Source organism: Physeter macrocephalus, chromosome 11, assembly GCF_002837175.3.
Source record: "Physeter macrocephalus isolate SW-GA chromosome 11, ASM283717v5, whole genome shotgun sequence".
NCBI lineage: Eukaryota > Metazoa > Chordata > Mammalia > Artiodactyla > Physeteridae > Physeter > Physeter macrocephalus.
In genome coordinates, this window is record NC_041224.1 from 8,054,664 (window position 1) to 8,074,748 (window position 20,085).

A 20,085-nucleotide genomic window follows, 5' to 3' on the forward strand; every position below is an offset into this window, starting at 1 on the left:
CATTACTCTGAATTCTTTTTCAGGTAGACTGCCTATTTCCTCTTCACTTGTTTGGTCTGGTGGGTTTTTACCTTACTCCTTCATCTGCTGTGTGTTTCTCTGTCTTCTCATTTTGCTTAACTTGCTGCTTTGGGGGTCTCCTTTTCGCAGGCTGCAGGTTCATACTTCCCGGTCTGCCCCCAGTGGGTAAGGCTGATTCAGTGGGGTTGTGTAGGCTTCCTGGTGGAGGGGACTGGTGCCTGTGTTCTGGTGGATGAGGCTGGATCTTGTCTTTCTGGTGGGCAGGACCGCGTCCAGTGGTGTGTTTTGGGGCGTCTGTCACCTTATTATGATTTTAGGCAGCCTCTCTGCTAATGGGTGGGGTTGTGTACCTGTCTTGCTAGTTGCTTGGCGTGGCCTGTCCAGCACTAGAGATTGCTGGTCATTGAGTGGAGCTGGGTCTTAGCATTGAGACGGAGATCTCTGGGAGAGCTTTCGCTGTTTGATATTATGTGGAGCCGGGACGTCTCTGGTGGACCAGTGTCCTGAACTCGGCTCTCCCACGTCAGAGGCACAGGCCTGACACCAGGCTGGAGCACCAAGACCCTGTCAGCCACACAGCTCAGAAGAAAAGGGAGAAAAAAAAAAAAGAAAGAAAGAAAAGAAAGTAAGTTATTAAAATAAGTAATTTTTTAAAAGGGGAAAGAAAGAAGAGAGCAACCAAACCAAAACACAAATCCCCCAATTATAACAAGTGCTCAAAACTATACTAGACAGAACCGTAGGACAAATGGTAAAAGCAAAGCTATACAGACAAAATCACACAAAGAAGCATACACATACACACTCACAAAAAGAGAAAAAGAAAAATATATATATATCTTTAAAAAAAAGAGAGCAACCAAATCGATAAAAAAATCTACCAGTGATAATAAGCTCTAAATACTAAACTAATATAAACATAAAACCAGACCCAAGTCTACAGTTGCTCCCAAAGTCCACCGCCTCAATTTTGGAATGATTTGTTGTCTATTCAGGTATTCCACAGATGCAGGGCACATAAAGATGATTGAGATTTAATCCGCTGCTCCTGAGACTGCCGGGAGAGATTTCCCTTTCTCTTCTTTGTTCGCACAGCTCCCAGGGTTCAGCTTTGGATTTGGACCTGCCTCTGCTTGTAGGTCGCCTGAGGGCGTCTGTTCCCCCACCCAGACAGGACGGGGTTAAAGGAGCAGCTGATTCGGGGGCTCTGGCTCACTCAGGCCGGGTGGGGGGGAGGGAAGGGTACGGATGTGAGGCGAGCCTGCGGCGGCAGAGGCCGGCGTGACGTTGCACCAGCCTGATGCACACCGTGCATGCTCCCGGGGAAGCTGTCCCTGGAGCCCGGGACCCTGGCAGTGGCGGGCTGCACAGGCTCCCGGGAGGGGAGGTGTGGAGAGTGACCTGTGCTCGCACACAGGCTTCTTGGTGGCGGCAGCAGCAGCCTCAGCATCTCATGCCCGTCTCTGGGGTCCGCGCCCATCTCTGGAGCTCCTTTAAGCGGTGCTCTTAATTCCCTCTCCTCGCACACCGGAAACAATGATCTCTTGCCTCTTCGGCAGCTCCAGACCTTTTCCCGGACCCCTTCCCAGCTAGCCGTGGTGCACTCGCCCCTTCAGGCTGTGTTCACGCCGCCAACCCCAGTCCTCTCCTGAAGCCCGAGCCTCAGCTCCCAGCCCCCGGCCGCCCCAGCGGGTGAGCAGACAAGCCTCTCGGGCTGGTGAGTGCTGGTCGGCGCCGATCCTCTGTGCGGAAATCTCTCCGCTTTGCCCTCCGCACCCTGTTACTGCGCTCTCCTCCGCAGTCTGAAGCTTCCCCCTCCGCCACCCGCAGTCTCCGCCCGCGAAGGGGCTTCTAGAGTGTGGAAACCTTTCCTCCTTCACACCTCCCTCCCAGAGGTGCAGGTACCGTCCCTATTCTTTTGTCTCTGTTTTTTCTTTTTCCTTTTGCCCCACCCAGGTACATGGGGAGTTTCTTGCCTTTTGGGAGGTCTGGGGTCTTTTGGCAGCGTTCAGTAGGTGTTCTGTAGGAGTTGTTCCACGTGTAGATGTATTTCTGATGTATCTGTGGGGAGGAAGGTGATCTCCGCATCTCACTCCTCCGCCATCTTGAAGGTCTGTCCTGGCAATATTTTTTTAACGTTTTAAATTTAAAATATACGATCCTTCTTTTACAGGAACACCAGATGCATTTTCCCAGTTACTCACCTGCCCGTATTGTGACAGAGGATATAAACGCTTTACCTCTCTGAAAGAACACATTAAATATCGCCATGAAAAGAATGAAGATAATTTCAGTTGCTCCCTGTGCAGTTACACCTTTGCATACAGAACCCAGCTCGAACGTCACATGACCTCCCATAAATCAGGAAGAGATCAAGTAAGTGGAATGACTGCGTTCACGAACTTTCCACACTGAGAACTCACCCCTCCACAGAAGGCGAGGGTTTTAATATACTGAAAAATTTAGGGGATGTACTGGACAGTGTCTGGTCTACAGCCTTATGAAAAGGAAAGTGATTATTCATTTGGATTATCTGGTCATTTCTGATTTTAAAAGCACATATGAATACTATTTTAGAGGTAACTAAGTTTTCTTTTTCAGGTAGGTCCCTTTCATCTCAATTTTAATTGTTTTGCTTATACCATAACAATGTTTCTCTTACATTTAAGATTTCAGAATACATACTACTGGAATGTTCAGTGTAGGGAAAATAACTGATTACATAAACTGCATGCCTCTAAAAATCTAAAGTTTAGACTCTAAACCATTTTTAATCTGAAGATTCAATTTTCATATGGTTTATTCTACTTCTGTTTCACTTTGCCTCAATTTCTAGAAGCATAAACCAAGACTATCCTATAAGTGTAAGTTACCTTTAAATTGTTGGCTCTGAACTTAAGTACAGATTAAAGTTAAAGAAGCTTTTGCCAGTTGTCCTTTTATAAAATCCTGATAACTATGAACTACAAGTAATGAAATTTAAGCTACTTAATTCTAGATTTAAAAATCAAGTAAATATGCTGCACAGGGTATGTTGAGGCTATGTCCAGTTTCTTACATCCAAGGATGTGAACTCTGTCTACCTGAGTGCATGAGAGTCTGCTCTGTGTGTGCCTAACTCACAGATCCCCTAGAGGACAAGTTACCCCAAACCAGAAAACTGCAACAGAATGGTGAGAAGGGTCAGCCTGTCTTCTCAGGACTCTGGGGACAACACTCACGAACTAAGATAAGGGGTGGGGGAGGGTGGCAGGCAGGGAGCAAGAACCGAGCTTCTCCTTAGGTCTATGGCTCAGTCCGTGGTTCGGTCCACGCAGGGCACTTGGGGTGGAGCAAGTGCCAGGAGGGGAGAAAACTGACACACGGAAGACAAAGCCCATCTGTTCGCATCTGCCCCGCACGAGTCTTGTCAGGGACAATACAGACGCGTGCTCTTGCCACCCTGGTGTCCCGACAAGACCATGCTATAGACAAGCCCTGGGGAAAGGGCCTGCCAGGCGACGTTTGGGGAGCAGCCCCGTCCTGCCACTGCGGCCGCACATCCTCTACCCCGAGGGCCCTTGTCAAAGGAGGGGACCTTCAGAGGACAGATGGAACTGCTGGGGAAAGCAGGAGATGCTGCTATAAAATTGTAAGAAAGATCTCTGATGAGCGTGAAGGCCACCATTTTCTGTGAGGATTTGTCTGATGGGTGCAAAGGTAGTCGGTTTATATGTGAAGTATGTCGTCAGACCAACGTCAGAAAGGAGCTGTGATGAATGTAATAATGTGCGGGAAACAGAACTGGGAACAATTTAGGTTAGGAGGCAGAAAACCAAAGGGCAGACCATCTGCCTTGCTGGCCTTTGAAAATCATGCCGTGACCTAAAGATATGCATTTCCAACAAGTGTCTGAGTTTCGATTCTGTATCAGGCCTGTTGTAGGTGTTAAAGGCACAATACTGAAAAAGATGAGCAAAGTCCCTGAGAGTAGAAGGCGTGTATTAGTAGATGATAGAAATGTAAGATATAAAAGCAGGTAGAATGAAGAAAAAACAAGGCAAGAGTAAGAGGACAGAAAGTGGTGGAAGCTGCTTTTTTTTTTTTTTACAGGGTAGGGAGACCTTTCTGAGAGTAAGCGCGATAGGGAAGCCACTGCGAGATACTGCGTTTTGTCTTTATAATTGTAAGGCGGCACGGGCTCTTGGGCGGAAAGTAGACTGAGAGACAAGAAAGAAGCAGGGAGGCCACTCAGAGGCTGTGGCTGTGATCTAGGCCAGAGGTGGTCGGTGTGGCAGACATGCGTTAGGGACCGTGGGTGCAGGATGGCTTGCGGAGGGATTGAACAAGGGTCTAAGGGAAAGAAGGGATCAGGGATTCCTCCAAAGTTCAGGGCTTAAGCGATGATCAAATCAATGAGGGGGGGGGGTTATTCACAAAGGTAAGAGACACGAGAGGAGGACCGACTTCCAGGAGAGAAATGAAGCGGTCATCACAGGCCTGTTGACAGCTGCCTGTTGCTTCCCAGCAGGGACCATCGAGGGAGCAGCTGGCTGTGAGGGTCTGGCATTGAGGGGAGGGGAGACGTCGAGCGAGGGAAATTTGGGAGTTGTCACCGTATGTTCGGTTTCAAAGCCAGGGGTTTGGGTGAAGTAGAGCCTGACACATGGTACGTGCTTATTCTCTGTCCTTCCTGCACGAAGGACAGAGGAAGGGAGATTGCAGTGGGGAGAGCACGCAGCAAGCAGAACTTGAGCCTTTGACAGATGGGTAGAATCTTAACCGTCATAATTCAGGGGAAACAGCCAAGAAGTAAGGGATAGTATAAATCAGAGCAAGGAGGTGCAGAGCAGTACATGTGCAGAAGATTGGGACTCACTGGACGACTGGGGCATAGGCTCCTTAGAGGGGATTGGTGAAGAAGAAGCCTGGAAACTCAGGGGCTATGAACCTGGCATCTGGGTTCAGGAGCAGAATTGGTTGAATAATTCAATTCCAGCAGTGCTTCTGTAAGATTAATAAAGGGTACAGAATATATTCGAAGTATATAAAAGTGGGGATGTGATAAGCCAGGCAGAAAGCTATTATAACAATCCATATTTGGCTGAAAAAAATGGAAGTACTTTTTAAATCATCAGATTAAGGTACATTTTGGAAATACCAAACTTACTAGAGACAGGCTAAAGTGCTGAAAAAGCCCAGCCTTTTCTTCTGTTCAGGAGACCTTGTTCTTCTGTGTAGTAATTGTGCTAGAGACAGATAACTGGATGTTCTCGACTGCAGTTCCTTTATCTGTGAATCAGACTGCAGGCGAGATGGTCGCTAGTTCCTATCAACCTCCTTTTTGGTAATATTCCAAGTGTTAGATTTTGTGACTGTTAAAATTTGAGGCCTTTAAGAAACAAAAGAATCACCAAAACATTACTTTTAGTAGATTGGATGTTCTTTATGTCTAAAGGCTTTTTGCTTTGTAAATAAAACACCAATTCTTTCTTACAGAGACATGTGACGCAGTCTGGGGGTAATCGTAAATTCAAGTGCACTGAATGTGGAAAAGCTTTCAAATACAAACACCATCTAAAAGAGCACTTAAGAATCCACAGTGGTAAATATTTGTTTTCTTTGTCTATGGTGAATATCATAGCAATTATGGTAATAAATTAATATCACATGCGATCTACACACATGATTAGAAACGCTGCTTTTCTTTTAGGATAAAGACTAATCTGGAGAAATCTTCTGCTTGTAAATGGTATTTTACTGGAATCTTAATCTTTGACTAAAGTATAGCAAGTCAAAGGACATACTCCAAATTTCCTCATCAGAATATAGCATGCATTAACCAGACATACAACCTGAAAACACTTCAGCTTTCTGGTGAATGTTAATTTCATTGCCTCCTCTGCACAGTTAACAAGGGAATGATAAAGGGTATAGGGGTACCGTGTGCACAAGGAAAGGAGGAGATGAAGACACTCTACATGAGAGAAGTAGAAATGGAACTCGAGGCAGGAAGTGGCATGGGTGCTGTGGAGTCAGCAGGAGAGGGCAGCACAGCGGGGCACGGACTGAGGCGTGAAGGGGGACTTAGAGGAAAATCTTCTACACTATTCGTTGTCTGCAGCTTTACGTGCAAAATGAACATTATGGTAAAAATGTTATGTCTGTTTTAGCAACTTGTTTCCACAAAAGCTATCAAAACCTAGAAAGTATCCCACATTTGCATTATGAACTCTGTTCGTCTCCTGATTAATTCTGATATGATGTTACTTAAGACAAATAATTTTAATGAAAAACAGCTGTTAGCTAACGAGTGGGAAACTATGTGTCTGCACATGCTTATTTTGTGAAGATTTTACAAATATCCTGCAAAAAGAGTACAGTTGGGTGGCTTTGTGAGGGCTTGTTGGTGATATCTGTATTTTATTTTGGAACTGCATTTCTAGAAGTTGTGCTGAACTGGTTGTCGAGGGCTAAATAATGTTAAAGTTATTTACCACTTAAAAATGCTCAAACCAAGATTCATACAAATACATTTTTCAATTTTTACACATTATAATGTGTCTGGAAAGTAAAGATTCTTTTAGAGCCTGCAACAGGATCCTGTTTCTCAGCTCCTGTGCCATTGAACAGTTTTCATCAATTTTATACATATATATTAATATTAATTAACATATTAGATGGATCTTTTTTCCTCTTATACCACTGTCCTTACTGAGATATAATTGACATATAGCACTGTATAAGTTTAAGGTGTACTGCGTGATCTGACTTACATACATCATGAAATGATTATCACAGTAAGTTTAGTGAACATCCATCTCATACAGACGCAAAATTATAGAAAAAAATATTTTCCTTGTGATGAGATCTCTTAGGATTTACTCTCAATTAGCAGTGTTAATTATACTTATCATGTTATACATTGCAACATTGCATTCCTAGTACTTATTTATTTTATAACTGGAAGTTTGTACCTTTTGACCACCTTCATCCAATTCCCCCTCCCACCCCCGGTAATCACAGATCTGATCTCTTTTTCTATGAGTTCGTTTGTAAATTTTTATATCTTTGTCTGCTTTTGGTATCAGGCTGATGCTGGCCTTGTAGAATGAGTTCAGAAGCATCCCTTCCTCTGCAAACTTATTTTTGAAACAGTTTAAGAAAAATAGGTGTTACATCAATAATATATTTTTAAATAACCTCAGAAATGATTTGAAGTTGTTGATAGAGATATGATAGAGATATAGCTAATTCAAGGGAGTTTTTTAAATATTAAAATTGGGGTAATAAAGCTTAAAGTAAGATTCACATACAAAATGAATGTCATATGGTCCTATTGCAGTCATATAAGAGGACTTACCAGCTCTATAGATGATATGCAGTTGGGATGCACAGATCACACCAAACATTAAAATTAAGTCTAGAAACAAGAAATTAATAATCACAGAATCCTACACTGATATTCAAAAATCAACCTCAATCAAGTAGGGAGCTAGTATCTGTAGTACCTACAGAAAAACTTTACGAGTTTCGATGGGGAAGAGCTTTGTATAAGCTAACAGTATGCTGCTGCTTTAAAAGATAAGGCAAATTTAGGACACATCATAGAACACAAAACTCCCACTGTGCTCTGCTCTCCATTCATTATGTATTTATGTCTCTTATTCTTAAAATTATTTACTATGAGGCTTGTACACCTTTAATACAGCAAAAATTTTAAAAACATTTAAGAAAAATAAAGTTAAGAAAGACAGGCATGAAGTAAACATGAGAAAAAAAGGAATATATAAAAACCTTTGCACATGCTAAAAGTAACCACAAATTAGACCCTAAGGTTTAGGAAGTAAGAAAACTGCAATTAGTAACCAAGACCCAGAGTGACTGTAAGTAAGAAGAAACAGTTGCTGGAAAAAGCACAACCCTTCCTGATACTAAGTCCATAGAGAAATTTGTTCCTTGAAGCATCATTAAGAATAAAGAACAGGGAGGACCTTCAAGATGGTGGAGGAGTAAGATGAGGAGCTCACCTTCCTCCCCACAAATACATCAGAAATACATCTACACGTGGAACAACTCCTACAGAACACCTACTGAATGCTGGCAGAAGACCACAGACTTCCCAATAGGCAAGACTCCCCCCACGTACCTGGCCGTTTGGCTGACAGGGTCTTGGTGCTCCAGCCGGGTGTCAGGCCTGAGTCTCTGAGGTGGGAGAGCCGAGTTCAGGACATTGGACCACTGGACACGTCCCAGCCCCACATAATATCAATCGGCAAGAGCTCTCCCAGAGATCTCCGTCTCAATGCTAAGACGCAGCTAAACTCAACGACAAGCTCCAGTGCTGGACACCCTATTCCAAACAACTAGCAAGACAGGAACACAACCCCACTCATTAGCGAAGAGGCTGCCTAAAATCATAAGGTCACAGACACCCCAAAACACACCACTGGACACGGTCCTGTCGACCAGAAATACAAGATCCAGCCTCATCCACCAGAACACAGGGACCAGGCTCCTCCACCAGGAAGCCTACACAACCAACTGAACCAACCTTAGCCACTGGGAGCAGACATCAAAAACAGAACCTGCAGCCTGTGAAAAGGAGACCCCAAACGCAATAACTTAGGCAATGAGAAGACAGAGAAATATGCAGCAGATGAAGAAGCAAGGTAAAAACCCACCAGACCGAACAAGTGAAGAGGAAATAGGCAGTCTGAAAAAGAATTCAGAGTGATGATAGTAAAGATGATCCAAAATCTTGGAAATAGAATGGAGGAAATATAAGAAACATTTAACAAGGACCTAGAAGAACTAAAGAGCAAACAGACAATGATGAACACCACAATAAATGAAATTAAAAATCCTCTAGAAGGAATCAATAGCTGAATAACTGAGGCAGAAGAACGGATAAGTGACCTGGAAGATACAACAGTGGAAATAACTACCACAGAGCAGAATAAAGAAAAAAGAATGAAATGAATTGAGGACAGTCTCAGAGACCTCTGGGACAACATTAAACACACTAACATTTGAATTACAGGGGTCCCAGAAGAGGAGAAAAAGAAAGGGACTGAGAAAATATTTGAAGGGATTATAGTTGAAAACTTCCCTAATATGGGAAAGGAAATAACTCCAGGAAGCACAGAGAGTCCCATACAGGATAAATCCACAGAGAAACACACCAAGACACATGTTAATCAAACTATCAAAAATTAAATACAAAGAATTAAAAGCAGCAAGGGAAAAGCAACAAATAACATACAAGGGAATCCCCATAAGGTTAACAGCTGATCTTTCAGCAGAAACTCTGCAGCCCAGAAGGGAGTGGCAGGACATATTTACAGTGATGAAAGGGAAAAACCTACAACCAAGATTACTCTACCCAGCAAGGATCTCATTCAGATTCGACAGAGAAATTAAAACCTTTGCAGACAAGCAAAAGCTAACAGAATTCAGCACCACCAAACTGGCTTTACAACAAATGCTGAAGGAACTTCTCTAGGCAGGAAACACAAGAGAAAGAAAAGACCTACAGTAACAAACCCAAAACAATTAAGAAAATGGTAATTGGAATATAACATCCATAATTACCTTAAATGTAAATGTATTAAATGCTCCAACCAAAAGACACAGACTGGCTGAATGGAAACAGAAACATATGCTGTCTACAAGAGATGTACTTCAGACTTAGGGACACATACAGACTGAAAGTGGGGGGATGGAAAAAGATATTCCATGCAAATGGAAATAAAAGAAAACTGGAGTAGCAATTCTCCTGTCAGACAAAACAGACTTTAAAATAAAGACTATTCCAAGAGACAAAGAAGGACACTACATAATGATCAAGGGATCAATCCAAGAAGAAGATATAACAATTGTAAATATTTATGAACCCAACTTAGGAGTACCTCAATACATAAGGCAAATGCTAACAGCCATAAAAGGGGAAACTGACAGTAACACAATAATAGTAGGGAACTTTAACACCCCACTTTCAACAATGGACAGATCAACCAAAATGAAAATAAATAAGGAAACACAAGCTTTAAATGACACATTAAACAAGATGGACTTAACTGATATTTATACGACATTCCATCCAAAAACAACAGAATACACTTTCTTCTCAAGTGCTCATGGAACATTCTCCAGGATAGATCATGTCTTGGGTCACAAATCAAGCCTTGGTAAATTTAAGAAAAAGTATCTTTTCTGACCACAACACTATGAGACTACATATCAATTACAGGGAAAAAAAACTGTAAAAAAATACAAACACATGGAAGCTAAACAATATGCTACTAAATAACCAAGAGATCACTGAAGAAATCAAAAAGGAAATCAAAAAATACCTAGAAACAAATGACAGTGAAAACATAACGACCCAAAACCTGTGGGATGCAGCAAAAGCAGTTCTAAGAGGGAAGTTCATAGCAACACAGTCCTACCTCAAGAAACAAGAAACATCTCAAATAAACAACCTAACCTTACACTTAAAGCAATTAGAGAAAGAAGAACAAAAATAGCCCCAAGTTAGCAGAAGGAAAGAAATCATAAAGATCAGAAATAAATGAAAAAGAGATGAAGGAAACAGTAGTAAAGATCAGTAAAACTAAAAGATGGTTCTTTGAGAAGATACACAAAATTGATACACCATTAGCTAGACTCATCAAGAAAAAAAGGGAGAAAACTCAAATCAATAGCATTAGGAAAGAAAAACGAGAAGTAACAACTGACACTGCTGAAATACAAAGGATCATGAGAGATTACTACAAGCAACTCTGTGCCAATGAAATGGACAACTTGGAGAAATGGACAAATTCTTAGAAAAGTACAACCTTCTGAGACTGAACCAGGAAGAAACAGAAAACATAAACAGGCTAATCACAAGCACTGAAATTGAGACTGTGATTAAAAATCTTCCAGCAAACAAAAGCCCCGGACCAGATGGCTTCACAGGCGAATTCTATCAAACATTTAGAGAAGAGCTAATACCTATCTTCTTCAACTCTTCCAAAATATAGCAGACGGAGGAACACTCCCAAACTCATTCTACGAGGCCACCATCACCCTGATACCAAAACCAGACAAAGAAAGAAAACTACAGGCCAATATCACTGATGAACATAGATGCAAAAATCTGCAACAAAATACTAGCACACAGAATCCAGCAGCACATTAAAAGGATCATACACCATGATCAAGTGGGATTTATCCCATGAATGCAAGGATTCTTCAATATATGCAAATCAATCAATGTGATACACCATGTTAACAAACTTAAGGATAAAAACCATATGATCATCTCAACAGATGCAGAAAAAGCTTTCAACAAAATTCAACACCCATTTCTGATAAAAACTCTCCAAAAGGTAGGCATAGAGGGAACTTGCCTCAGCACAGTAAAGGCCATAATCGGAAAAGAAGAAGTAAAAATGTCACTGTTTGCAGATGACATGATACTGTACTAGAGAATTCTAAAGATGCTACCAGAAGACTACTAGAGCTAATCAATGAATTTGGTAGAGAAGCAGGATACAAAATTAATGCACAGAAATCTCTTGCATAAAATTAATGCACAGAACTCTACTGCATTCCTATACACTAACGACAAAAAATCTGAAAGAGAATTTCAGTAAACACTCCCATTTACCATTGCAACAAAAAGAATAAAATACCTAGGAATAAACCTACCTAAGGAGACAAAAGACCTGTATGCAGAAAACTATAAGACACTGATGAAAGAAATTAAAGATGATACAAACAGATGGAGAGATATACTATGTCCTTTGATTGGAAGAATCAACATAGTGAAAATGACTATACTACCCAAAGCAATCTACAGGTTCAATGCAATCCCTGTCAAACTACCAATGGCATTTTGCACAGAACTAGCACAAAAAACTTGCGCTATTTGTATGGAAACACAAAAGACCCCGAATAGCCAAAGCAATCTTGAGAAAGAAAAACAGAGCTGGAGGAATCAGGCTCCCGGACTTCAGACTATACTACAAAGCTACAGTAATCAAGACAGTATGGTACTGGCACAAAAACAGAAATATACATCAATGGAACAGGATATAAAACCCAGCGAAAAACCCACGCACATATGCCAGAGATAAACCCATGCACATATAGTCACCTTATTTTTGATAAAGGAGGCAAGAATATACAATGGAGAAAAGACAGCGTGTTCAATAAGTGGTGTTGGGAAAACTGGACAGCTACATATAAAAGAATGAAATTAGAACACTCCCTAGCACCTTACACAAAAATAAACTCAAAATGGATTAAAGACCTAAATGTAAGGCCAGACACATAAAACTCTTAGAAGAAAACATATGCAGAACACTCTATGACATAAATCACAGCAAAATCCTTTTTAACCAAAATCCTTTTTAACCCACCTCCTAGAGAAATGGAAATAAAAACAAAAATAAACAAGTGGGATCTAATGAAACTTAAAAGCTTTTGCACAGCAAAGGAAACTATAAACAAGATGAAAAGACAACCCTCAGAATAGGAGAAAATATTTGCAAATGAAGCAACTGACAAAGGAGTAATCTGCAAAATACACCAGCAGCTCATGCAGCTCAATATGATACAGCCACTATGGAGAACATTATGGAGGTTCCTTAAAAACCTAAAAATAGAGCTACCATACAACCCAGCAATCCCACTACTGGGCATATACCCTGAGAAAACCATAATTCAAAAAGAGTCATGTACCACAATGTTCACTGCAGCACTATTTACAATAGCCAGGACACGGAAGCAACCTAAACATCCATCGACAGATGAATGGATGAAGAAGATGTGGCACATATATACAATGGAATATTACTCAGCCATAAAAAGAAACAAAATTGAGTTATTTGTAGTGAAGTGGATGGACTTAGAGTCTGTCATACAGAGTGAAGTAAGTCAGAAAGAGAAAAATACCCTGTGCTAACACATATATGTGGAATCTTAAAAAAAAAAAAAAAGGTTCTGAAGAACCTAGGGGCAGGACAGGAATAAAGACACAGATGTAGAGAATGGACTTGAGGACACGGGGAGGGGGAAGGGTAAGCTGGGACGAAGTGAGAGAATGGCATGGATATATATACACTACCAAATGTAAAATAGCAGTGGGAAGCAGCCACACAGCACAGGGAGATCAGCTAGGTGCTTTGTGACCACCTAGAGGGGTGGGATAGGGAGGGTGGGAGGGAGGGGATATGGGGATATATGTATACGTATAGCTGATTCACTTTGTTATACAGCAGAACCTGACAGACCATTGCAAAGCAATTATACTCCAATAAAGATGTTAAAAAATGAAGTGAGAGACTGGCATGGACATATATACACTACCAAATGTAAAATAGATAGCTAGTGGGAAGCAGCCGCATAGCACAAGGAGATCAGCTCGGTGCTGTGTGACCACCTAGGGGGGTGGGATAGGGGGGGTGGGAGGGAGGGGATATGGGGATATATGTATACGTATAGCTGATTCACTTTGTTATACAGCAGAACCTGACAGACCATTGCAAAGCAATTATACTCCAATAAAGATGTTAAAAAATTAAGTTAAAAAAGAATAAAGAACAAAATATTTATATCATCCTGAGAAATATCCTTAAAATAATACAGCAGAGAATTTGATAGTGTTTTCTCTCTAAAATAAGATTCTTCAATAGAGGCCAGTGATATTTCACCAAAGTGCAATTCAGAAAAAGCATTGTCCCAGGGTGGCCGATGGATGCCGTCCCAGTCTACGGCTCCCTGATGGTTTATTCCAAGGGGAGAGTTCAAGCAGGGGTACTCAGTGTCATCCCAGATACATTGAGAAACTAGTATACCAAGACAGTGCTGTGAGAATTTCATTGTATTTTATACAATGTTGGTCCATAGGAGATTGGAAAATTTTTTTAATGAAAAAACAAATGACCCTTCACCACAGATAGTTTTGAAAGCACTGTTTGGAGTATCTAGTAATGAATGAACTGCATATCCTTCAGGAAACCTCTGTAATTTTTTTTCTCAGCTGAGTTTTTAAAAGGCATTGAGGGTCAGGGTCCTCAATTATATGCCCTAAAATTGCCTGGATAGTTGGTCTCTTCTGATACCCATGAAATGAACCCTATGAGGAGAGGTGTGTCACCCGTCATGTGAACTTCGCACGTGGGTGGGAACTGAGCTGTGAGAAGGCCACCACACCTGCACACACAGGGGGTGCAAAAGAGCCCCTGCACCTGGGCTGGGATCCTCCCCAGCAAGTAACCTGCGTTTGTTCCACGGCCTTAGTCATTTTAGCCTGGAAAACTTTTACATCAGGTGCAACCAAACACTCACCCAGCCGTTAAAAAAAAAAAGTCAGTGTTCATAGTACATCTGACTTTGAGCAGCACACCTTCCTGATATAACCTCCAGGGTTTAGTGTTTACAAACACTGACCTAGATTGACTGGTAAGTGAGGTGATGTGCTTTAGCTATCATCCATAAAGCTATGAAGTTAGAGTTAGAAACAAGGGTTTTTCTAACAAACATAGTGACTTTGGCTCTAGGATAATTGTTCTGCAGACTTTCTTTGCAGGAGTGGTAAAATATCAGGGTGATTCCCAATAAGCATAATGATAACTAGCACTTACTGAAAACACAACTCTGTACAGCCACATTCTAGTTATTTGTATGCATTAAGTCATATAGTGCTCACAATAACCCTGTGAGGTAGATGCTACTATTTCCTCTTTTTTTTTTTTTAACTGATGAGAAAATGGAGGTTCAGCAAGCTTAGCTTGTCCGCAGTCACTCAGCTGGGACATGGCGGAGCTGGGGCTCTGACACAGGCATCTTGTCTCCAATGCCGTACCCACTGTGCTCTTCTCCCTCCCTGTCTGTAAAGACAGATAATCTGTACCACATTCGCTTACTTTCCTAGTGAGCAGGAGGGGGCCAGCGCAGCTCATCTAAAAACGCCATCGAGTAGTTAAGAATGTTAAATACGAGAGACACTAGGGCACATCCCTGTTCTACCCGCATTGGAGATTTCTGTCTGATGCGTTTTGAGTAATGAACCATATTTCAGGCATCCCATCGGAAAGATACTGATTAAACTGGAGAATTTCCAGAGGTGAGTTAACAAGCGAGTAAGGGTTCTAAAAACCATGTCCCATTAGGAGTGCGTGAAAGACCTGGGTATGTTCAACCTACACAAAGGAAATTGAAGAATACATGTGACAGCTCTTCATCAATTTGGAAGTCTGGCTCGGGGAAGAAATGTTAAACCAATTCTGTGTGGCATCAGAAGCAAACTAGTACAGGGAAGTAGGCATTCTAACAAGCTGACTTTGGCTTAGTACTGAGCCTCTGTCTCATTGCCTTTGAAAGGAATCACTAACATTTCTTGAGAGCACACTGAGTTTTGCTCTATAATCTCATATAACTTCTACAACAATCCAGTGAGGGTGTATCTACATTTATTTATGCACCAAAACACTGAGGCTTAAAAAGGTTGAGAAAATAGCCTGTGACAGAGCCAGAATCTGAACCCAGATCCATGGTCCTCAGCAGAGCCAGACCAGACTGTCTTCCACAGAGCTGTCTGGCAGCAGTAGACTCCTTTTAATAAAGGAGGTTAATCAGAGATGAGCCAGTGTCAAGGATGATATAAAATGAACTCTTCATTGAGAAGGAGGCTGCATAGAGGCTTATTAGATTCCTTCCAGTGCTGATTTCTTAGATATAAATTACTGTGAAAATATAATGCACTTGTTTTAAAGTTTACAACATTGAAGTTACATTACTAGCAGAGCTTACATTGACTTTCTTGCTGCTTTCCTTTTAATTATTAAAAAGAAAAGGGGAATGTGTTGGGGGTGGTGGTGGGATAAACTGGGAGATTGGGATTGACATGTAGACACTACTATGTATAAGATAGATACCTAATGAGAACCTGCTGTATAAAAAATAAATAAAATTCAAAAACACACACACACAGAAAGAATAAAGCAGAATATACCAGAAACTAACACAACATTGCAAATCAACTCCACATCAATTAAAAGAATATAGTGGCTATAAACATCAAAAAAAAGGGGGGTGGAGATACAGAGCTTTAATTTTGCTACTGAGTAGATAATCAGCATCGTCACATTTCATAACTTTCACAGTTGGCCATTCATTCATCTAAGGAGGTTAAAGAGCATCTGCGAGCTGCCGAGCTGCGCTGTAACAGGTGCAGTAGACGCGCCCCCAACACCGGAGCTTTGACCCCCCGAAAGTGGGCATCCGTAACCTTTAGGTTACAAACGATGAGCTGTAAGTTAGAGCAAAAGTAAAGAAGAAGTAGGGTTTATGTAAATATTTCATGTAGCTCAGGGCTTCTCAAAATTTTCCGTCAAAGTATCCCTAGTGGCCAAGAAGAATAAACGCCTTGTACCCTGGAAGGTCTAGGGAAGCAACTTAAAGGAGGCCTCTGTAAGCGGGAAACTTCTTTGTTTTTTTTCCTACCGTTTCACAGAAACGTTGCATTTGTGCAACATACTTTAATCTGTGTCTTAATATTTAAATGTTTTAAATTACCATAACCACGATCACTAAAATTGAAACTCTAAGATGCTTTTCATACCCAGTAAAACATTGCCTGATATATCCAGAAGTACATACATCCCAGTTTAATAAGCCAAGGCTTATAACAATACCTTGTATTTAAAGTTTTCTTCCCATTGAAAAAGATCTTTTCAAGGAGACCTGTGGATATGGGAAGGATAGATTATTCATGACGCATACAGTTAAGGCGAGATGTTCATACATGTTAAGCCTTACGGGAGATTTACTTTTCTTTCCTCTAATATTAATTTCTCCTGCAGATGGTCAAGTAGAATAAAATATAGAAAATTACATAAATTGGTGAAACAGGATAAGAAATTACTTGAAAGAGTAGAATATAATTTTTTTTTTTTTTTTTTTTTTTTTGTGGTACGCGGGCCTCTCACTGCCGTGGCCCCTCCCGTTGCGGAGCACAGGCTCCGGACGCGCAGGCTCAGCGGCCACGGCTCACGGGCCCAGCCGCTCCGCGGCACGCGGGATCCTCCCGGACCGGGGCACGAACCCGCGTCCCCTGCGTCGGCAGGCGGACTCTCAACCACTGCGCCACCAGGGAAGCCCTATTTTTTTGGTATTTGAGAATGATCTGAACTTTTAAAAGTGCAGAAATATTGTACACATATGCCGAGAAGATTCTTTTATTGGTCAGCACATAGTTCAGGACTAACATTTTACTGGTGTTTATGACATTTACGTAGGTTTTGAACGTAAAGTGATGATTCTAAATAAAATTATATTACAAACATACACGGTAACCCCTTTTTAAATTGATACTGCTTGTTTTAGGGAAAACGTGGATACGTAAAAATTTATGAATGTAATTTTTTGTTGTTGTTTAGGAGAGAAGCCATATGAATGCCCAAACTGCAAGAAACGTTTTTCCCATTCCGGTTCCTATAGCTCGCACATAAGCAGTAAGAAATGTATCAGCCTGATGCCTGTGAACGGGCGACCACGAACAGGGCTCAAGACCTCGCAGTGTCCCTCACCATCTCTCTCGGCATCACCAGGCAGTCCCACGCGACCACAGATACGGCAGAAGATAGAGAATAAGCCCTTCCAAGAACAACTTTCTGTCAACCAAATCAAAACTGAGCCTGTGGATTATGAGTTCAAGCCCATAGTGGTCGCTTCAGGAATCAACTGCGCAGCCCCTTTACAGAATGGGGTCTTCAGCGGCGCTGGCCCCTTACAGGCGGCCGGCGCCTCTCAGGGTGTGGTGCAAGCCGTTGTTCTGCCAACGGTGGGCTTGGTGTCCCCCATCAGTATCAATTTAAGTGATATTCAGAATGTACTTAAAGTGGCAGTAGATGGTAATGTAATCAGGCAAGTCTTGGAGAATAATCAAGCCAATCTTGCATCCAAAGAGCAAGAAACAATCAACGCTTCATCCATCCAGCAAGGTGGCCATTCTGTTATTTCAGCCATCAGTCTTCCTCTGGTTGATCAAGATGGGACCACCAAGATCATCATTAACTACAGTCTTGAACAACCGAGCCAACTTCAGGTTGTTCCTCAGAATTTAAAAAAAGAAAATCCAGTCCCCACCAGCAGTTGCAAAAGTGAAAAGTTACCAGAAGATCTTACTGTTAAATCTGAGAAGGACAAAAGCTTTGAAGGAGGAGGGGATGACAGCACTTGCCTCCTGTGTGACGACTGTCCAGGGGACATCAGCGCACTTTCGGAGCTAAAGCACTATGACCTGAAGCAGCCCGCCCAGCCCCATCTGCCCCCCACACCAGAAGGTGCCAAGCCCGAGGCCTCTGCTCCCTCGGGGTCCGGAGATGGCAGTTTGTCTCCCAGTCAGCCACCTTTAAAGAACCTCCTGTCTCTTCTGAAAGCATATTATGCTTTGAATGCACAGCCAAGTGCAGAAGAGCTCTCAAAAATTGCTGACTCAGTGAACCTACCACCGGATGTAGTGAAAAAGTGGTTTGAAAAGATGCAGATGGGACAGACTTCAGTGCAATCTTCTGAAGCGTCTTCTCCCGAGCCAGGCAAAGCCAACATCCCTGCTAAGAACGATGATCAGCCTCAACCCACAAACACAGATGAATCCCAGGACGGCACAAGGAATCTCCAGAGTCCTCTGAAGCTAACTAGCTCCCCCGTCTTACCAGTGGGCTCAGCGGTCAACGGTTCCAGAAGCAGCGCATCATCCCCATCCCCCCTCAACCTCTCCTCCTCCGGAAACGCACAGGGTTACTCGTACCCGGCAGAAGGGGCACAGGAAGAGCCACAAGTCGAACCTCTTGATCTTTCACTACCAAAGCAACAGGGAGAGTTATTGGAAAGGTCAACTATCACTAGTGTTTACCAGAACAGTGTTTATTCTGTCCAGGAAGAACCCTTGAACTTGTCTTGTGCAAAAAAGGAGCCACAAAAGGACAGTTGTGTCACAGACTCAGAACCAGTTGTAAATGTAATCCCACCAAGTGCCAACCCCATAAATATTGCTATACCTACAGTCACTGCCCAGTTACCCACGATTGTGGCCATCGCCGACCAGAACAGCGTTCCGTGCTTGCGAGCGCTGGCGGCCAACAAGCAGACCATCCTGATCCCCCAGGTCGCGTACACGTACTCGACTGCAGTCAGCCCCGCGGTCCAGGAAGCATCCCTGAAGGTGACCCAGCCCAACGGAAATCAGGTAAAGAATGCTCGCACCCTCGACCTATTGGGCAAGTGCTCATATGACTTATTTCAGTGAATTTTTCTAATAAAAATCAGTCACGAGAGAGCCAGGCAGCTTGTGAAGCTGTCATTTTTGAAAGGAAATAAATGAATGTGTGCCTCAGTACTCTTCAACGGCAGTCTTGTTATTCTGCTGAGAAAAGGGTCGATGAGGCTCAGCTAAATATCGACTGTTTGAAACCGGAGACAGAAGAGGACAGTAAAACTGGAACGCTCACGACTCAGACTTCCGTTTTCATAGTTAGATTCCCAAAATTCGTTCACCTTCTGTGTTGGTTATGATCATTAGTAAATGAGAATTCGTTCACAGACATTGCACACCAGGCAGACTTAGCTATCACTTTTTATGTGTGAACACCTCTGTTTATAAAAAGACTTTAATTAAACAAACAAAAATTAAGTATATAAAGAATTCATCTAGTGAATTTACTAATGATTTTATAAGCTGTAAACTAAATAGTGTTCGATCATAATGATATACGAGGAAATATACTTGTGAATCTGTGTTTGCACTGTCCTCTTTAACTCCCCCCAAATCCATGACAGTTTTTTTTTTTAAGTTACTTTTTATTATTATGTTTTTAAACCACTTTAGATGTTGGGGGTAGGAGTTTATTAATTAATTTATTTATTTTTGCTGTGTTGGGTCTTCGTTTCTGTGCGAGGGCTTTCTCTAGTTGTGGCGAGCGGGGGCCACTCTTCATCGCGGTGCGCGGGCCTCTCACTATCGCGGCCTCTCTTGTTGCGGAGCACAGGCTCCGGACGCGCAGGCTCAGGAGTTGTGGCGCACGGGCCTAG

The 20,085-nt window shown here is 42.2% G+C and overlaps 1 protein-coding gene across 7 annotated transcripts in view; it reads left to right on the plus strand.

Moving 5' to 3' along the window:
- The window catches only part of ZEB1 (zinc finger E-box binding homeobox 1), a 199,596-nt gene that overhangs the window by 175,420 nt on the left and 4,091 nt on the right, over positions 1-20,085 (plus strand). For all 7 annotated transcript variants that reach the window (XM_024116384.3, XM_024116385.3, XM_055087716.1 and 4 more), the window contains 3 exons: positions 2,195-2,397; positions 5,500-5,605; positions 17,433-19,243. In XM_024116384.3, coding sequence (XP_023972152.1) covers positions 2,195-2,397; positions 5,500-5,605; positions 17,433-19,243 — 2,120 coding nt within the window. The remainder of the gene's footprint in view (positions 1-2,194; positions 2,398-5,499; positions 5,606-17,432; positions 19,244-20,085) is intronic.